Source organism: Sceloporus undulatus, chromosome 4 (assembly GCF_019175285.1).
Source record: "Sceloporus undulatus isolate JIND9_A2432 ecotype Alabama chromosome 4, SceUnd_v1.1, whole genome shotgun sequence".
Taxonomy (NCBI): Eukaryota; Metazoa; Chordata; class Lepidosauria; order Squamata; family Phrynosomatidae; genus Sceloporus; species Sceloporus undulatus.
The window spans coordinates 248,127,828-248,144,774 of record NC_056525.1 but is presented as its reverse complement, the minus strand read 5'-3'; the positions used below and the strand labels follow the sequence as shown (position 1 = coordinate 248,144,774).

At 44.0% G+C, this 16,947-nt stretch overlaps 2 protein-coding genes across 6 annotated transcripts in view; both read left to right on the top strand.

Moving 5' to 3' along the window:
- The window catches only part of RECQL4 (RecQ like helicase 4), a 36,302-nt gene extending 22,429 nt beyond the window's left edge, over positions 1–13,873 (top strand). For all 3 annotated transcript variants that reach the window (XM_042463291.1, XM_042463290.1, XM_042463292.1), the window contains 11 exons: positions 1,103–1,285; positions 1,755–1,956; positions 3,781–4,058; positions 4,555–4,692; positions 7,252–7,408; positions 8,522–8,651; positions 10,075–10,247; positions 10,757–10,943; positions 11,335–11,503; positions 12,099–12,207; positions 12,963–13,873. In XM_042463291.1, coding sequence (XP_042319225.1) covers positions 1,103–1,285; positions 1,755–1,956; positions 3,781–4,058; positions 4,555–4,692; positions 7,252–7,408; positions 8,522–8,651; positions 10,075–10,247; positions 10,757–10,943; positions 11,335–11,503; positions 12,099–12,207; positions 12,963–13,084 — 1,848 coding nt within the window. In that variant the 3' untranslated portion in view covers positions 13,085–13,873. The remainder of the gene's footprint in view (positions 1–1,102; positions 1,286–1,754; positions 1,957–3,780; positions 4,059–4,554; positions 4,693–7,251; positions 7,409–8,521; positions 8,652–10,074; positions 10,248–10,756; positions 10,944–11,334; positions 11,504–12,098; positions 12,208–12,962) is intronic.
- Positions 13,874–15,478: 1,605 nt separating this feature from the next.
- MFSD3 (major facilitator superfamily domain containing 3) overlaps positions 15,479–16,947 on the top strand; it is a 10,580-nt gene continuing 9,111 nt past the window's right edge. Inside the window, exon 1 of one of the 3 annotated variants that reach the window (XM_042464142.1) lies at positions 15,479–15,944. The gene's annotated coding sequence lies outside the window, so the exon portion shown is untranslated. The other 2 variants (XM_042464141.1, XM_042464143.1) reach the window with 2 other exon arrangements.

Here is a 16,947-nt window from a genome sequence, read left to right as displayed (position 1 = left end):
TTTTAGTAATAATGTTGGCCCTCCACATTTGTGGCTTTGACTTTGCAGGTTTCATTATTTGTGGTTTTCATTAATATGTTCTCTCTAGTAATATCTAAGCCCTCCAGTGCGATTCTGCTAAAAGTTAGCCATAGAGATGTGCTGGAGAACGTAGAAGGTCCTAGAGAAAAAACTTTTCTAAGCATTTGTACGTCCTCCAGCATGATTCTGTGATCAGCTTCAGGCAGATGTTGACCATAGAGTTGCACTCGATGACCTGGAGATTCTGAGAGAAGCGTTCTCATAGGCAAAAAGAATAGTGTGGGTTTTTTTATTTGTGGTTTTTCCACATTCACAGGGGTCTGTCACCCCTAACCCCAGCAAATGTGGAGGGATTACTGTATTGTATATTTTATAAGGCCCAGTCCAGATGGACTGTCTGTCCCCTGCCTAAGTTATCTTTTTCCATTCCCTGTAAGTAATGTTACGTGTTTTACAAGCAGTGGGTCTGTGTTTGTGTTTGTGTGTATACAGGTTTGAGTCCCCTTATCCAAAATGATTTCTTTGGGACCAGAAATGGATTTTGGATTTGGGGGGGGGGGATGAAATCTAAAACACTTCTGGTCACAAGCATTTTGGATAATGAAGACTTAACCTGTAGCATCTTGGACATGTTGGTCATGTGGAGCATGTTTTTTTTCCCATATTAGTTTGATTTAAATAAGATCAATGGAAATCATGTTACCTCAGAAGTTTTATCTTTCTGTTCTTTTTGCTTTGTCTTATTGCTCCACTTATGCTCAGGCCCATCCGGGAAGGATTAATCCAACAGAACAAATAATTACAAAGGGATTCACTTTGCATTTCAAGAACATGAAAACATAGCACCTGTGTAACCATTGTCAGTGCTTTTGTTTTGTTCTGCTTTTTCAACATTAATCTGTTTTTAAAAGATGATTTATAAAAAAGAACATTGGGCCTATAGGAACAAAACCACTTGAGAAGAAAGTGGCACTTTTGCTTCTTCCACATTGGCCACATAGAGGTTCTTCACAGGTAGAAGCTTTAGGCCTCTTGTGTTTCCAGAGTAGGGGCCCTCACTGTAACCCCTTTTCCCTGGCAGGTTCTTCGGGACCGTTTAGGTGTGCACTGCTTCTTGGGCCTCACAGCCACTGCTACCCTCTCTACAGCTCGGGATGTGGCTCATCACTTGGGCATCCCAGAGGGTGAAGGGATTGCTGTACGTTCCGCTGCCGTCCCTCCAAACCTACACCTTTCTGTTTCTACAGACAGAGACAAGGACCAGGTAAGTTTGGGGCCAGCTGTATTGCCTGTAGATAGTGTAAAGAGTTTATTGGGAGAGAGATCATCTGCTGCTCTCACCTGAAAACGATACACCCTGGGTAAGTCCCCCCACTCTAGCTAATTCATACCTCTCTCTGAGTTTTAACTAATCCCTGTCTCAAACTCATATTTGTCACTGGCTTTCATGCACACTGGTCATTTAAAAATCTTATTAAATCACTCAGCCAAGTCACCAGTCTCCTGAACATTTCTTACTTTCACCCCCTCCCAACAGATCCTTACCTTATTACATATACTGTACACTTCATGCATAAGCATAGTTTAACTTAATTTCTGTAATAAACACTCCTCTTTATTTTTTTACAAAAGCCCAGACTATCACAAGGACGGTTACGTTTTTCTTAAGAACTTTGCAGGAAGGCAATCCTGCACCTCCAGGCTGAGAAGTTGTTTCTCTGCACTCATTACAGGCCCTGGTGAGCTTGCTGCAGGGAGAGAGGTTTGGGAGCCTGGATTCCATCATTGTTTATTGCACACGCCGGGAGGAGACAGCCCGGATCGCAGCTCTCATCCGCACATGTCTCCAGGGAGTGAAGCTCAAAGAACCCCCCAATGCTGAGGAGCTGGAGGAGGAAGATGGTAGCTTCAGTGGGAAAAGAAAGAAATCAAAAGGTAGTGGTTTGCTGGGAATCTTTGGGGTGGAGTCAATCTGCAGAAGGTGCAGCCAGAAAAGATGAGAACTGGCAGAAATTCAGCAGACTGTGTTATTCTAATTCCTGTGTTAAATCAAAAATGAAATTTATTCATTGGCTGCCTGGAGTGGGTCAGAGCAACTGAAATTACTTGAAACCATCTAAAATTCATCTACACACTGGCAAAATCAGACTCTCCATCCTTTTCTTGGTTTCACCTCAAATATTTGACTGAAAGCGCCAAAATAAGGCAAGCTTTCCAAAGCATCTCTAGGCTTCCAGAGTGCAGGGTCATATCCTGAAAGCATTGCTCTGTGCAGCTTGATATTGTTAAAGCAGGGAGCTATATGCTTCCAAAGCCAAACTATCCAGGGTATCTATAGGCTGAATGTACAGATTCATATGTAGGTGCTACTAAAAAGAAAGGAGCTGTAAGAGATTAAGTTGAAGAACTAGTATGAAAGAGCTGGGCAATGAACTACAGTTCAAGCAAAGCCCGGCTTCCATCCACAGTTGGGTTGGTATCTTCAACATGATTCAGCAAGCTAAACCATACACCATTCAAGATCATGGATAACTGAATATATGTCCGCATTGCAGTATGAAAAAAAAAATCTAGAGATGGAAGATAGGTAACATTTGGGGATACATTTTGTTATTCACAATATTTGAATGCAGGTCCTTAGAAAGGATTGATTTTATTTACAGGAATATCTGTCTGTTTCTCTAAAGTTCCTAGACTAGCTTATTTTTTGTTTAAATTACCCAAATAGAAGCTGTTAAAACAGGGTGAGAATCAAGTTACCATCCAGATGTTGGATTTTGGTTCCCAGTATTCATCGCTACTGGTTACACTGGGGAGGGCTTTTGGGATTTGCAGTTCAATGACATTTAAAACTGGTTGGCAAAGTGTTCCCCCAAGGAACCACAAAATGCCCCCAAATGTGGCATTTTTGCCACATTTTGGGACCCCGCTGCACATTTTAGACCAAAGGAAGCATTTTTCTGGAACAAGATATCTCTCCTGGGCCTAAAATGGCCAGAGATATCAAAACTGTGGCAAAAATGCCTCTTAAATCCTGTGGGGGTTATTCTCCCCCATTTTATTTTATTTTTGTAGTGGGTTACAATGGAAGGTCTCCAAGGGGGCTAATGTCCCATTTGTGCTGAGGGGACCCTGGAATTCTTAGAAGGTTCAAAGGATAGAAGAAACATACAGTAATCTGATCATAACTTTCAATATTTATTTTTTTATTGGATTTATATCCTTTCTGCCAAACTGATACACTAAAATCCTCCTTAGAGTCAAAAAAGGTTTCACAAATCATCAGTGCAAAGTTTTTAAAAAGAGATTGTAGTGTGTGGTGTTTAAATCAAACCATCTACAAGTAAAATGTAATGTAAAAAGATCTTTGGTACTGAAATGACTTCAGAATAGGTGTGAGGTGAGCCTCTTTGAAAGGGAGGCATTATAATAGCAAATAGCAATAGCAAGTACATTTCTATACCGCTTATCAGTGAACTAGCCACTCCCTAAGCAGTTTACAGTGTAGAAGCCAATTGCCCCCAACAAGCTGGGTACTCATTTTACGAACCTACAAAAGGATGAAAGGCTGAGTGGACCTACAAAGCTGGGTCATCCCCACCCTGATTAATGGTTGCCAAACAGCCAGGAAAAATGCCTTTGCTATGTATGAGCCAGAAGGCCTGTGGCTGGAGACTTTAAATCTCAGGGCTAGGTTTTAGAATCTGCCAGAGAGTGTTTTGGCCTATGGAGTAAATGTTTCTTTTGACTTCCATGTAGCTAAAAAAAGTAGCCGCCGCCCTTTAAAATGGATTGCTGATGCCTACCACGCTGGCTTGTCTGCTGTTGAACGCCGCCGGGTGCAGAACAACTTCATGTCTGGCCAGCTGCGGGTGGTGGTGGCCACAGTGGCCTTTGGCATGGGGCTGGACAAGTCCGATGTGCGTGGCATCATCCACTACAACATGCCCAAGAACTTTGAGAGCTATGTGCAGGAGATTGGTCGGGCAGGCAGAGATGGAAAGCCTGCCCACTGCCACCTCTTCCTGCACCCGGAGGTGAGATCTGATTTTTGGGCTGATTCTTGGACAGGGAGATAAATGAGATAAATAAATATATTTTCACTTCCATCCTGAATTTTCCCAAACCTGGGTCTCAAAGGAGCTTACAAAACATCCTCAACATCACCAGTTACAGATGCATTCTATTGTTAGTGGGACATTTTTATTGTGCCCTCCCAAAAAGGCAGGGTTGGGGGACTGCTGGCCCTCCTGACATTGGTGGCCTTCAGCTCCCAGAAGCCCCAGCTTACAATTGTAAAGGGTGTGGGAATTGTAAAGGGTTGTTGAAATAAATACATGCATACATAAATGTTCCATCCTCCCCTATTCCAAGGAATTCAGGTCATCATTACTATCCCCTTTCTGTCTTCTCAACTATCCTCCGAGGTAGGTTGGGCACAAATGATGAGAAGCAGGACTTAGTCAGAGGGGGTTCCTTCCCAGTCTGGCTCTCTTTCCTCAAGTTTATGTTGTTGGCTTTTTCCTTTTGCAGGGTGAGGACTTGCATGAGTTGAGAAAGCACATCTATGCAGACACAGTCGACTTCTTCACAGTGAAGAGGCTGGTGCAGAAGGTCTTCCCTCGCTGCAAGTGCCGGGAGCTTCACCAGAAGCAACAGGAGCTCAGCAAGGTCAGGGCGAGTGAGTGGTGGGTGGAGGACAACCTGTCAGGGTCCTCTTTGGGAACTTCCTCCTTCTTTTCATGCTTTCATGGGGGTGTCTGGTCTGATTCTGAAAGTGCCATCTAGTTTTTCTTCACAACCACATACTCATCTTTGTTTTTCCCCCCAAGGTATCCAAACAGAGGCTGCTTTCTCTCTGCCCCCGGGTAGCTGATGGTTCAGTTTTGTAGGAATTACACACAAATGGTCTACTGTTATTTTCAAGAGCGTAGCATAGGGAACAATCTAGCTTTCATTAACAAATGTATGTATGTTGGAGAAAATGGAGAAGTGATACAATGACCATCTTTAAATTCCTCAAAAGCAGTCAGGTTGGATGGTGGCATTCTAGAGGATAGGGTCAAAAGCAATAGATTCAAATTAAAAGGAGATTCTGATTAAACATGAGGAAGAAATTCCTGATGGTAAGAGCAGTTCAACAGGGTGTCAGACTTTCTCAGAAGATCATTATCAGGTACTGGCTAACTTCCAATTCAGTAGCACAAGCTCCAGCACTTCAGAAAGCTTTATTCAGAAAACTAGAGTTGTTCACAGCATAAGGATATTGCTAGGACTGAGGCACTTTCCAGTTACAGAGTATATTCAAATGTTTTCACGTTCTCAAACCCCAACCCTCAATTGATTTTCAAACCAAACATTCTTGTTCCTAGAACTACCCCGCTTCCTGCTCCACATCAAGCGTTCTCATCAAATTGACCTTGATAGTTCAAAGCACATTCGTCTTCCACATCTGATCATTAGCCTGCTTCATGAAAGATAAAACAGTCTTCCACTCAGCATTACCACTTAAGCCTAACTCATCATCCAGCATTAAAAAGTACCAGTACAGTGCTCCCTCGGGTTACGAAATTAATTCGTTCCGCGGCCGCTTTCGTAACCCGAAAAGCCTTCGTAAGCCGAAATGCCATAGGCGCTAATGGGGAAAAGCCGCGTTTCGTGCGAAAAAGCGCCGAAAAGCACCAAAAAATTTTTTCGTAACGCGAAAAAACATTTGTAACCCGGAACAATTATTTCCTATGGGATTTTTTCGTATCCCGGAAATTTCGTAACCTGGGTATTTCGTATCCCGAGGTACCACTGTATATTCAAAATATATCCAACAAGTATGGCAGGGCCAATGATCCTGACAGTAGTGGACTCTCCTTTGTCTGAGGTTTTTAAATAGACATTGGATGGCCACCTGACATGGGTGCCTTAGCTTTGGTTTTTGCATGGCAGAATTCAGACTAGATAATCCTTGGAATTCCTTCCACCTCAACAGTTCCGGAGGGCCTCTTCTGAACAGGGGTGAATTGGCTACTTCCACGACCAGAAAGGCAGCCAGCTTGCCACTCCAAGTTGGGAGGACCCTGGCAGATTCTCTTCCTTCTTTTTATGATCTACCAGTTCTCTTCAAGTGGACAAGCACATTTCATTGTATTCCTTCTTTGGTTTTCTGTGGGGTTCCTGAAGGTATAGAAGCCAATTCTTTACCTTAACATTGCCATAAAACCAACCCCCACCTAGGATATTCCTGCATGGCAGGGGGCTGAACTGGTTGGCCCTTGTGGTCCATTCCAGCTCCATAGCTGGGCATCCTTATGACTAACAGCATACATCATGTCTGCAGCAGGAGGAGCAGAGTGCTCTGTCATCTTTCGTATCTGTACTGAAGATTACAGGCGAAACAAATTATCTCTCAGGAGGCCTCCCTTTTCTCTTGCTGTCCCTCCTTGAGGGCATCTCCTATATTATCATTTCCATTTTAATTATATTTCTGTCACATGCTATATCCAAAGATCTCAGGATGGTGTACAATAAAGTCATTTTAAAACAGTAAGAATAACAGTAAAATCATATTAAAGAGGTTTTCTTCAAGAGACAGTTTATTTTTTTAATTTATTAAATTTAAAAATACAAATAGCAAACAGCTTGTGTACAGTATATACATTATTGTCTTAACAGTTTAAAACCAGTGAAAGTTTAATGCAGTGTAAAACTTTGTGCAGATGGAGACTTTATAGACTCAGAAGAGACCCTAAGAGCCATTCATTCCAAGCTCTTCTGCTGTGCAGGGACACACAGTTAAAGCATTCTCTCTGACAGATGGCCATCCAGCCTATGTTTAAAAACCTCCAAAGAAGGAGAGTCTGCCACCCTCTGAGGCAGCAGCGTATTCCACTGTCGAGCAGCTCTTGAATGAAATCAATTACAGTAGGCCCAAAAGGCTTGGTAAAAAGCAGGGAAGAGTCCTAAATTGGGGAAAAATAGAATTTTAATATTTATATTCTCCATATTGAAAAAGAAGCAAGCATGTTTTTGGCTGCTCCAGAGACTAGGACACGGAGCAATGGATTCAAAGTACAGGAAAATAAATTCCCCTTAAACATTAGGAAGAACCAAAAATTATTATAATAGGTGCCAGAATGTCACCAGGGTTGGTGCCAGTTGGGCCTCAGAAGGGAGGGCATCTACAGCCAGCGTGGCATAAGAGACTTTGTATGTAACAAATATGCTTTCAACCTGCAGAGTGATGAAGTGGAGGATGCAGAAATGTTGGCCGTCTCAGAGGAAGCTGGAGAAGAGAAGCCACACCAAGACAAAGGACAACTAAGAGTATGTTACAGACATGAGAGAGCCATCCCTATTCAGCAGACCGTGGAAGCCCTGGACTTCCGAGAGGAAGGTGAGAGGGCCTAATATCAAAAATTAGGGGAGAAGAAGGTGGGAGCAGGATTACGTTCCCTGAACTCTCCAAGTGAGACAAACCCATAATATGGGGACACAAAATGTATGTTGCTTTTACAGTAGGCTTGGTCGTGCAGTACATGGTTGTGTTTTCTGAGCCAAGCTTTGTGCCCTCTCTCTCTCTCTCTCTCTCTCTCTCTCTTGACCTTTCTCTTATCAACCTGAGTAAGGAGGGATTTTAATCTGCCACAAAACAAATTCTGCAGAACTAAGCAAAAGAGTGCAGGAAGCCATAATTTGCATAATACAGTCAGATCTCTAAATTGGTTTGCTGAGGTATGAAGAATGCACGTCTGTTATAAATGCAGGAAAGTTCATTCAAAAGCAAACAAAGTCTTAGTAATGACCAGGGGTTCAGCCACTGGGAGCACATGTAGTACTGCTGAGCCAAGCGTTTCCCATCCTATACATGTGCATTTGGTTTTCTAGCTCTAGCTGATGATTACTGAGATTCCCTCCTAGGGAGGGAAGATCTTGCATTCAAGAGCTAACCAGCCTTTCAATCTGCTTCACTTCTGAAATGAGGTGTGTCCAGGGTGCTATGGTGTCAACTCTAACTGGCAGCCGTGGCCCTTTGGGGTTTGAAGCAGGAATCTTTCCTTACCTCATATAGATATAGGAAGCTAGCCTTTTACCAGTCAGACCCTTGGTCTACCTAGCCCTTTATTGCTAATTCTCTTTATTGCAGCCATTCTCTCTGGAGATATATGGAATTTCTTCATGGTCTTCCACCCAAGTATTAACCATACCTGATCCCTATATAACTTCCAAAATCAGATGAGACTGGGCAAGCTCACTGTGGTTATTTTCTGAATTCCAAAACAGATGGAAATAGGCATTTACCATTTGCCTTTTCCCCAGCCCTTGGACTCAAATCCACATTTGTAACCAGCTGGATAAAAACCTGAAAACTTGGATTTATTTATTTATTTTTAATGGGGAAGATATTTAAAAGAGATGGTTGCCAAGAAACATTGCATACATTTCCCCCCGGAAAAAAAGACGGTGGCCCCATGCTTCCACTGAACAGCTCCCTTCTTTCCTCATTTAGGCATAGAGACACTTCTGTGTTACCTGGAACTGCACCCCCAACGCTGGGTGGAACTTCTGCACCCCACTTTCTCGTCTTGCCGAGTGATGTGCTACGGGGGCCCTCAGCAGCTGCGGACAGTTGCTCAAAGGTGAAGAGGGAAGGGAGGAAACCGTCTTGCGTTACTATAAGAAGGGATTGGGGCAGAGGAGGGCCAACTGAAGGAATAAGAAAAAATAACCATTTCCCTGCAGTCACTCTGAATGTAGAGTGCAAAACCCATTGCATCCAGAGTTACATGAAAATAAAAATCAAAGGTACATATGGTGGTGCAGTTGTTAAATGCCTGTACTGCAGCCACTCACTCACAAACCATAAGGTTGCGAGTTGAATACCAGCAAAAGGACTCAAGCTCAACTCAGGCTTGCATCCTTCTGAAGAGGTTGCTAAAATGCGTACCCAGATTGTTGGGGGCAATTAGCTTACACTTTGTAAACCGCTTAGGGAGTGTTTAAGTGCACTGATGAACGGTATAGAAATGTAATTGCTATTGCTATTGTATGTAGCAGAGGAGAGCAACTCTGTGGGAGAGACAGGGCCACATAACCATCACCAAGCCCAAATACCTTTGTTTTCCTTTTCAGTCCTTCTCAAAATGGCAATAGGAGTAAACTCACTTCCTGCTGCCATTTTGAGAGGGACTGAAAAGGAAAACAGGTATTTTGAGGTAGCATGAGGTTCTGCGGTGTTTGTGGGGTGAGGGTATTTTGCATGTTTTCATGCATTTGGGGACTTTCTATATGATTTGAGGGCAAAGGTTGTTCCCAAATCACACATTTTTAAAATAAAATGGGAAAGGAAGTGTTAAGAGGTTTTGGGTAAATACTAGGGAGGTTTAAGGGCCACATAGTTGTGTCCAAGAGCCACATACAGCCCATGGCCTATATTATGCCCACCCTGGTTTATAGCCAACTTAATACATAAAAATATGAAATACAGAATACATGTAAAACACATTTATATACAGGTAACAGCTATGGCTGAAAGACCTCAGTAGAATATATTTTACAAACTTTCCCTGCTTGACAGAAGACAAATAAACCCTGGTTTTTATTAAAATATTGGGAAAATCACACTCTCTCAACTTCAGAGGAAGGCAGTGGCAAAACCACCTTGAAGAAAGTTTGCCAAGAAAACCCCATCATGGGTTTGCCTTAGGGTTGCCATAAGTCAGAAATGACTTGAAGGAACATGACATTTGAAAGCCTAGTGCTTTTCCATGGTCAGTGTGGTGCAGTGGTTTGAGTGTTGGGTGACCTTCAGCAAACCACTCTTTCATCCTTGGAGGAAGGCAATGGCAAACCCCCTCTGAACAAATCTTGCCAAGAAAACCCTGAGATAGGATTGACTTAGGGTCATAAGTTGGAAACATCTTGAAAGCAAACGGTAACAAGCCTGCTGCTCCTTCCACTCTTGCACCAGATTTTGCTGGGAAAATGTATGGTGTACACCTTCCCGGGTTGCAATGACACTGCTAGGACTTCTCACTTGGTTCCTCCTCCTGTCTCCCTCAGGTGCCCTCCTCTTGCCGTCTGCCTGGCCCAGCAGCGCCTACAAGGGATCAGCCACACTCACACCAGCTCTGTGGACTTTGACGTCATTGAGGTGGCCGACTCCATGGGCTGGGAGGTCCTGCCTGTGAAGCGAGCCCTGCGTCAGCTGCAGTGGGACACGCAGCTGCAGAATGGTAACCAAGCAGGGATACAAGCAGGGCAGACTGGCCTGGGAACAGCCTTTTACTCAGAATTTAGAAAAGTTCTCTGTCTGAACTAACAAGTCCCAGGACCCCTCAACCATCATAATTGTGGCGATTTCTAGGAACTGTAGTCTAAAAAAAGAGAACTTTTCCAAGCCTTATATCCTGCCTGAATCTCTTGTCAGATAAGGTTCAGGAAGGAAAAATAGAAACTACATCTATATAGAATAGATTTCCCTTGCAAGGAATTGATAAAAACTCCTGAGTATTCCTTGCTTAAGAAAACCCTACAAAATTCATGGGGTTACAGTAAGTTGACAGGTGACTTGAAGTTATATACACACACTGCAGCACTTTAGAGGTTTTCTTGGCACATTGTTTGGCAATGATTTAGAACCTGCTGAAGGATCTAGAAATCCAAGGGCAATCTCTGTCTTTCATACACATATAGATTTTCTCTCTTGCACACTCTTACCTTCCTTTCTTACCTCTTGGCTCAGGTTCTCATGTATCCAGAAAAAGTGGAATCCTTGTGGAGTTTAGCGAGCTCTCTTTTCACCTACGCTCCTATGGTGACCTCACAGATGAAGAACTGGACTTAGTGTGTGATTTCCTGCACCATCGGGTGATGGACCGTGAAAAGGCAGCCCTCCGCCAGCTCCAAGTGTGTTTCAAGTCCTTCCAGAGGTGAGCAGCTATAAACAGACACGGCTTAAATGGATTTGGGGAGTTAGAGGACAGGCTATTGTCTTACAAACAAAGGTGGGGCTTTGTACTAGATTGCCCTTGAGCTCTCTTCTGAATCTGTGATTCTCTGACTTTTAGACACTGGGATGGAATGAGTGAAATACTCGGTTACAGGGGTGGGAGGATGGAGAACTTTGGAAGATAGATGGGAAAGGGAGCATTCTGGCATGTAAGGCCTAGCAAAAGTTACTGCTCTTTGCCTCAGCATAACTGAGCTTTGCAAAGTATTTGCAAAAGCCAGTGACAAGTGATCCCTCATCCTTAATCTGTTGTCCTGCTTTGTAGCCTTTTCTCCTTCATCTCTCTCTTATGTGTCTCTTGCGCTGAGCAGTGTGGCTTTTCGGACATGTGCCTTGTGCTGCGATGGTGGAGGGGAAGAGAGGAGCACCCAGCTGAAGTCCCTGTTGATGGATTATTTTGAGAGGGATATGGTGCTGGAGGAAGCAAATCTTGTGCTAGCGGATGAAGGAACGGATACTAAGGATCTCCAGGACATAAAAGTGAGAAAGACTATTATTTGTTCCTCACAGCTCTGAAGCAAAATGCAGCCCTGGGTCTGCAAACAACCCCCTACACGCCAAAGCAATTTGTGCACCCTTTGGCCTCTCCCAAGAACTCCTTCAGAATGACATTTTTCTGGCAAAAACATAAGGAGATTCATGGCATCTTCAGAAAACATCCAGAAATCTTGCCAAGATGACACTAAGGTTGCCATATGTTGGAGTTGACCAAGCCATATAACATTGGAGACAGTTGGTGCTTAGCACTAAGATTCCATTTTAAGTGCCATGATTCCTTCCTGTGGAATTCTGGGATTTGTAGTTTAGGGACGAATATTGAGAATTCTCACCTGGGGAGCTCTAGTGTCTCCAAACTGCAAGGCTGGTGTTCCATAAGATGTTGTCATGGCGCTCAAAGTGGAATCAATGGTACTCTAATTGTATAAAATGAAAGGACCCCATATTCTAAGTAACCAGAGGGTTTTTAAAACCATGTGCTTCAGATAGGAGAATCAGGACTGGCTTACCTTGCTGTCTACTGTTACACTTGGCTGGGCTCACCTCACTTTCTGTGGGCTTTGCCTCTTTATTGCAGTTTCGAAGCTGGGAAGACCAAATCCGAGGTGACATCCGCAGTTTCCTGTCCATCCGCCAAGAAGAGAAGTTCTCTGGTAGAGCTGTGGCCAGGATATTCCATGGCATAGGTAAGGCTGCAGATGTCTGGTGAGTCTGCAGCATGAGACTCCTCCTAATACTGAGCAGGTGTAGCATCACATATACTGTATTGTATTATTTTGTCTATGCCCCAAAACTGGGAGTCAAGGACCTTTCTTTACAAGTTAAAAAGAAATGCAAGTGGGAGCTTTATACGCCGAATCAAAGTGTCTCCATTTTGTGTGCCTTTAACCATTTCTCTCTTGTATCTTGTCCTTCCCATGAACTCTGCAGAACATACATAAGGGGGTATGTGAGCATAAGGTAGCCTAGCCTATTCATGAACTTAGCTCAGCTATCCAAGTAGTAGAGACTGGCATGAAGAGTAGAGTTGGAGAGAACTCCCCTACTTTGTCTTGCTAAAAGGTATACTGCTTGAGTATCCTTTGTAAAAATGCTTGAGAACAGAAGTGTTTTGGATTTTGAAATATCTGTATTTGCATATATGTACATGAGATATTTTAGAGATGGGACCCAAGTCTAAACACAAAATTCAATTATGTTTCATATATACCTTATACACATTTTTGTGATTTGTGTATGAAAAAAGTTCTGGTTTTGGAGTACCGTATTTTGGATTTCTGGATAAGGGAGACTCAACCTGTATGCAAAGAAATATATTCTCCTGGCCTTTTAAGCCAAAGTTGCACTTAGTGTCGGGAACATCACAGAGCTGACATTTGGATTCTTAACTGTTTTAATTGACAAGTGACGAGACTTGACTGGGATTTCTGTCTCTGGACAGGGAGTCCCTGCTTTCCAGCTCAGATTTATGGCAGAGACCGGCGTTTCTGGAGGAAGTACATCCATTTTGACTTCAACAGGATTATGCACTTGGCCACAGAAGAGATCATCCGCTGGAAGTGAGTGGAGTCTGCATGGACATCTCAGAAGATGAGCTTCCACAGTGAAAGCTGCAGGCTTCCCAAAAGGCTGTGCATAGGGTCCTCAGGCTGCAGGATGGAACTGATTGCATGGCAGTCAAGTCTCTGAGAGAGGTTTTACTGGATATAATAGCAGCTACTACTCTCTCGACGTATCTTGGAACTTTTATGGCAGGCAGAAAGCATCAGTCCAGGCAAGAGAGGAAAAGGCTTGTTTTTATCTCTGGACTCTTCACCTTATGGTATAATAATAATTTTTTATGTTCAGGTTTTTGTTTTAAATTCGCCTGGTTGACGCCTCTTTTTTAAAACTGGAAGACAGAAGTAATGAGCCATTCTTCCATTTAGGGGGATTTTATTACTTTTATTTACAATGTAAAATTCTACGTATTTCTCTCTTCATGAAGAGTGTTCCCGAATGACTAGCACTGGTGACAGAGCGGAGGTCTGAGCGCTCAGGGAGGCTTGGTATGGAGAACTGACATCTGTAAGCATGAGGCTGAAGAACTGATGGATCTTCTTCCGTAAGACAACTGACAGCACAAGTCTGACTATTGCTCTCAGCAGCTTTTAAATGTTTGCTTGTTGCCATGCTCAAAGCTGGCATCTTCACCTCCGTACATGCATTTCAGTCTCCAAGTACACCAAGGGATATTTGCACAACGTTGATACCATTTAACTAGAAATTACTGTCAAGCAATCTACTCTAGCACTGATGTTTCAACTGATCCAAAATATCCTTCCTGTAACTAATAAATACGTAAAGTTTATAATGCAATGATAGTTGTTTTTCTCGGTTGTTTCAACAGAAAATGGGTGGATAATTGTGCATCTTTGTGTAAGGAGAGAGGGTGAATATAATTATTTGTTCTTATTTGCCATCACATTGGCTTTTCACTTAAGGCAACCTATAAATAAAAGACCTCCTAAAGCTCCTGCTCTTAACAGATCTTGCAAATTCAGGATAGACATGGCTTCCTAGGTTGAGTCTATCCACCTGTAATGCATCCTCCCTCTTTTCCTGACCTTGGGTAAGTCACTCTCTTGTGTGGAAGGCAATGGTGGCAAACCCCTTCTGAACAAATCTTGCTGAGAAAACCATTAGCCACTGATTTTCTTGCTACTGAAGAGCAAGATATAAATAAAAGTTTTATTTTATTTATTATATGAGTTAGTCATACCAGTTAGTCTCAAAGGTGTCTATCTAACAAAAGTTTTTGTACACATATTGTTTTCACATTGCTATCTAGTTATGCAAGGGCTATATTTCCGTAAGCAAGGAAGGACAATCTGGTAGCACGATTGTGTTTGTTCTTTCAACTGGGACTCTACCCACAACCCTTCGCCCTGCTATGGTCTTCTTGCTACACAGACAGTATTGCTTTTTCCTTCTATGCCCCTCAGAGGCAGAAAGAGAGGAAGGCTGCTAGATGGATGACTTCAGAGGAACCAAGAGCAGTGAAGGTTGGGGGTTTTTGAGGTGTCTCATCCGCAGGGTGGCCATGAATCGGGATCGACTCAATGGCAGTTGTTAACAAAAAACCCAAGCGCTAAAATCCTTGTGAAGTCAAAGGCTCTCATGGCCAGCATCCATAGTTTCTTGTGGGTTTTTCAGGCTATGTGGAAACATGTTCTAGAAGAGTTTATTCCTGACATTTCACCAGCATCTATGGCTGGCATCTTCAGAGAATGCTGGCATGGAAAGAGGGGTGTATATATATATATATATGTGTGTGTGTGTGTACTGTGTGACTCTAGGTTGACAGGAGTGATTTCCATGTTAATCTGTGTACTGTTCTGTTGCTGAAAGGCAAGGCCTGAGGGAGAGAGGGAGGATATGCAGAGCATTTGTCTCTGTTTAATTAGAGAGCCATTGTCTGCAGGGAAAACCCTGATCCTGAGTGGTTTTCATTTGCATTTTGGTGTTTTTCGTGACTGGCAGCCAAACATTGTTCACTTCCAGGGTTTCTTCTTTCCTGTTGAGGTTGTCCAGGTGTTTGTGGATTCCAATGGCTTGCTTCCCTGTGGGTTCTGGCCTGATAGTTTTTGGCACGGTCCAGAATTTCAGTGTTTTCAAACAGCATTTTATGCCCAGGATGGTTTATAGCACCAAACCCAGGAATAAGCCCAGCGTGGTTTAAAACACCAAAATGCAAAGAACCCCACAAACCCTATATATGCTGAAATGCTTCTTGAGATCTCCATTGCCCTGAGGGTTTGGGGGCTCCTCTTCTCTGTTGGGAAGAAGAAGAAGGCAAGACAGCATCGTCCTCCAGGGAGCATTGGGCGCCTCACTGCCATAGAGTAGCACCTGCTACTGCCTAGAGAGGCCGCTACTGCGACTATGGCGGCACTTCCGGCTGCTAAGCGCACAGGCGGAGGCCATAGAGAGGGGGCTAGAGCGGCCTAACCATTCTGCTTCGTTCTCACATAATGGCTTCGAACTGAGGCCTCGAGTTGCTTTCCCCTCCCCCCTTTGATGTGTGCTGACGGAATAAAACTGGAACTCTTGCCTCTCGAACGGCCAAAGCAAACTGTCCACCATAGAGAGGCAAGGGGCAGAGCGTCGAGGTTTTTACCAGAGGCACGTGACAGAGCGTCGACACATCACAGAGCCAGATGGTCGGGGCTTTTACCACAGAGAGGCAAGGGGCAGAGCGTCGGGGCTTTGAGCATAGAGATGGAAGGGACAGAGTGCCGACACTTACCATAGAGAGGCAAGGGGCAGAGCGTCGGGGCTTTTACCAGAGAGACAAGGGGCAGAGCGCCGGGATCTCCCCCACAGAGTTATGGGGCAACATAGAGATGCAAGGACAGAGTGCCTGGGCTTTTACCATAGAGAGGTAAGGGAGAGAGCGCCGGCATTTCCAAACCCTCGACCCAAGAGGGAAGTCTCGGCTTTCTGTGTGTGAGGGAATATTTTCCATTTCCAAGGCGCCAGAGAAAAGGCTTCCTGAAGCAAATTGAGAGCCACTTCCGGTTTAAAAAAGGAGGATTGAACTCGTTCCCGGAAGTTGAGGCGAAGGACCCGGATGGTGGCGATGGTGATGGTTCTGTTTCCGTTCCTTTCCTCGTCTCAAGGCACTTCCGTTTCCTTCCTCTGCGGTAGATGGAAGAGGTTTCCTGCGCTGTCTCTGGGGCGCCCCCCTGCGGCTGGAGGGCGCTGTGAGTCGAGGCTGCCATGGCAACGGCGGGGAGGGGGAGGTTGAGAAGTCATGTGACCAAACATACACAGAGTGAGTGGGCACTGGAGGGGGTTGTTTTTGACTACAACTCCCAGAATCCTCTTAGCCCCCCCCCCCTCGAGGGCCAAATGAGCACAAGCTGAGAAGGGAGGGAATTATAATAATAATAATAATAATAAAATATTTATTTTTATACCGCCCTTCCATAGATCAGGGCGGTTCACAGCAAATATCAATAAAACACAACATATACATTCAGGTTAAAACAATTACACAGCAGCAAAATAAAACAGAATAAAACCCCCGTTAGCCAGTCCTCTTTGCCACAGAAGAGGAAGGGAGGCCCACTGGACTTTAGTCGGGGAATGCCATCTGAAATAGAAAGGTTGTTAGGTCCTTTCTAAATTGGGCCAGGGAGGTGGCCGAGGGAGTTGCAGTCCTCCAGAGTGAGCATTGCCCCAAGTATTGAGGATGAGGCTCAGCTGCAGGTCTAGGAGGAACTAGAACACATGACAGCAGTTGCCCAGAGGGAGACACTGGGGAGTTCTCTCCCATAGGGAAGTATAGGAGAACACTTGTCCATAGGGAAACATTGAACATTTGCCCTATGTTTCCCTATGGCAAGCATCCCCCAATTATTCTCAATAGGCAAATATTCCCC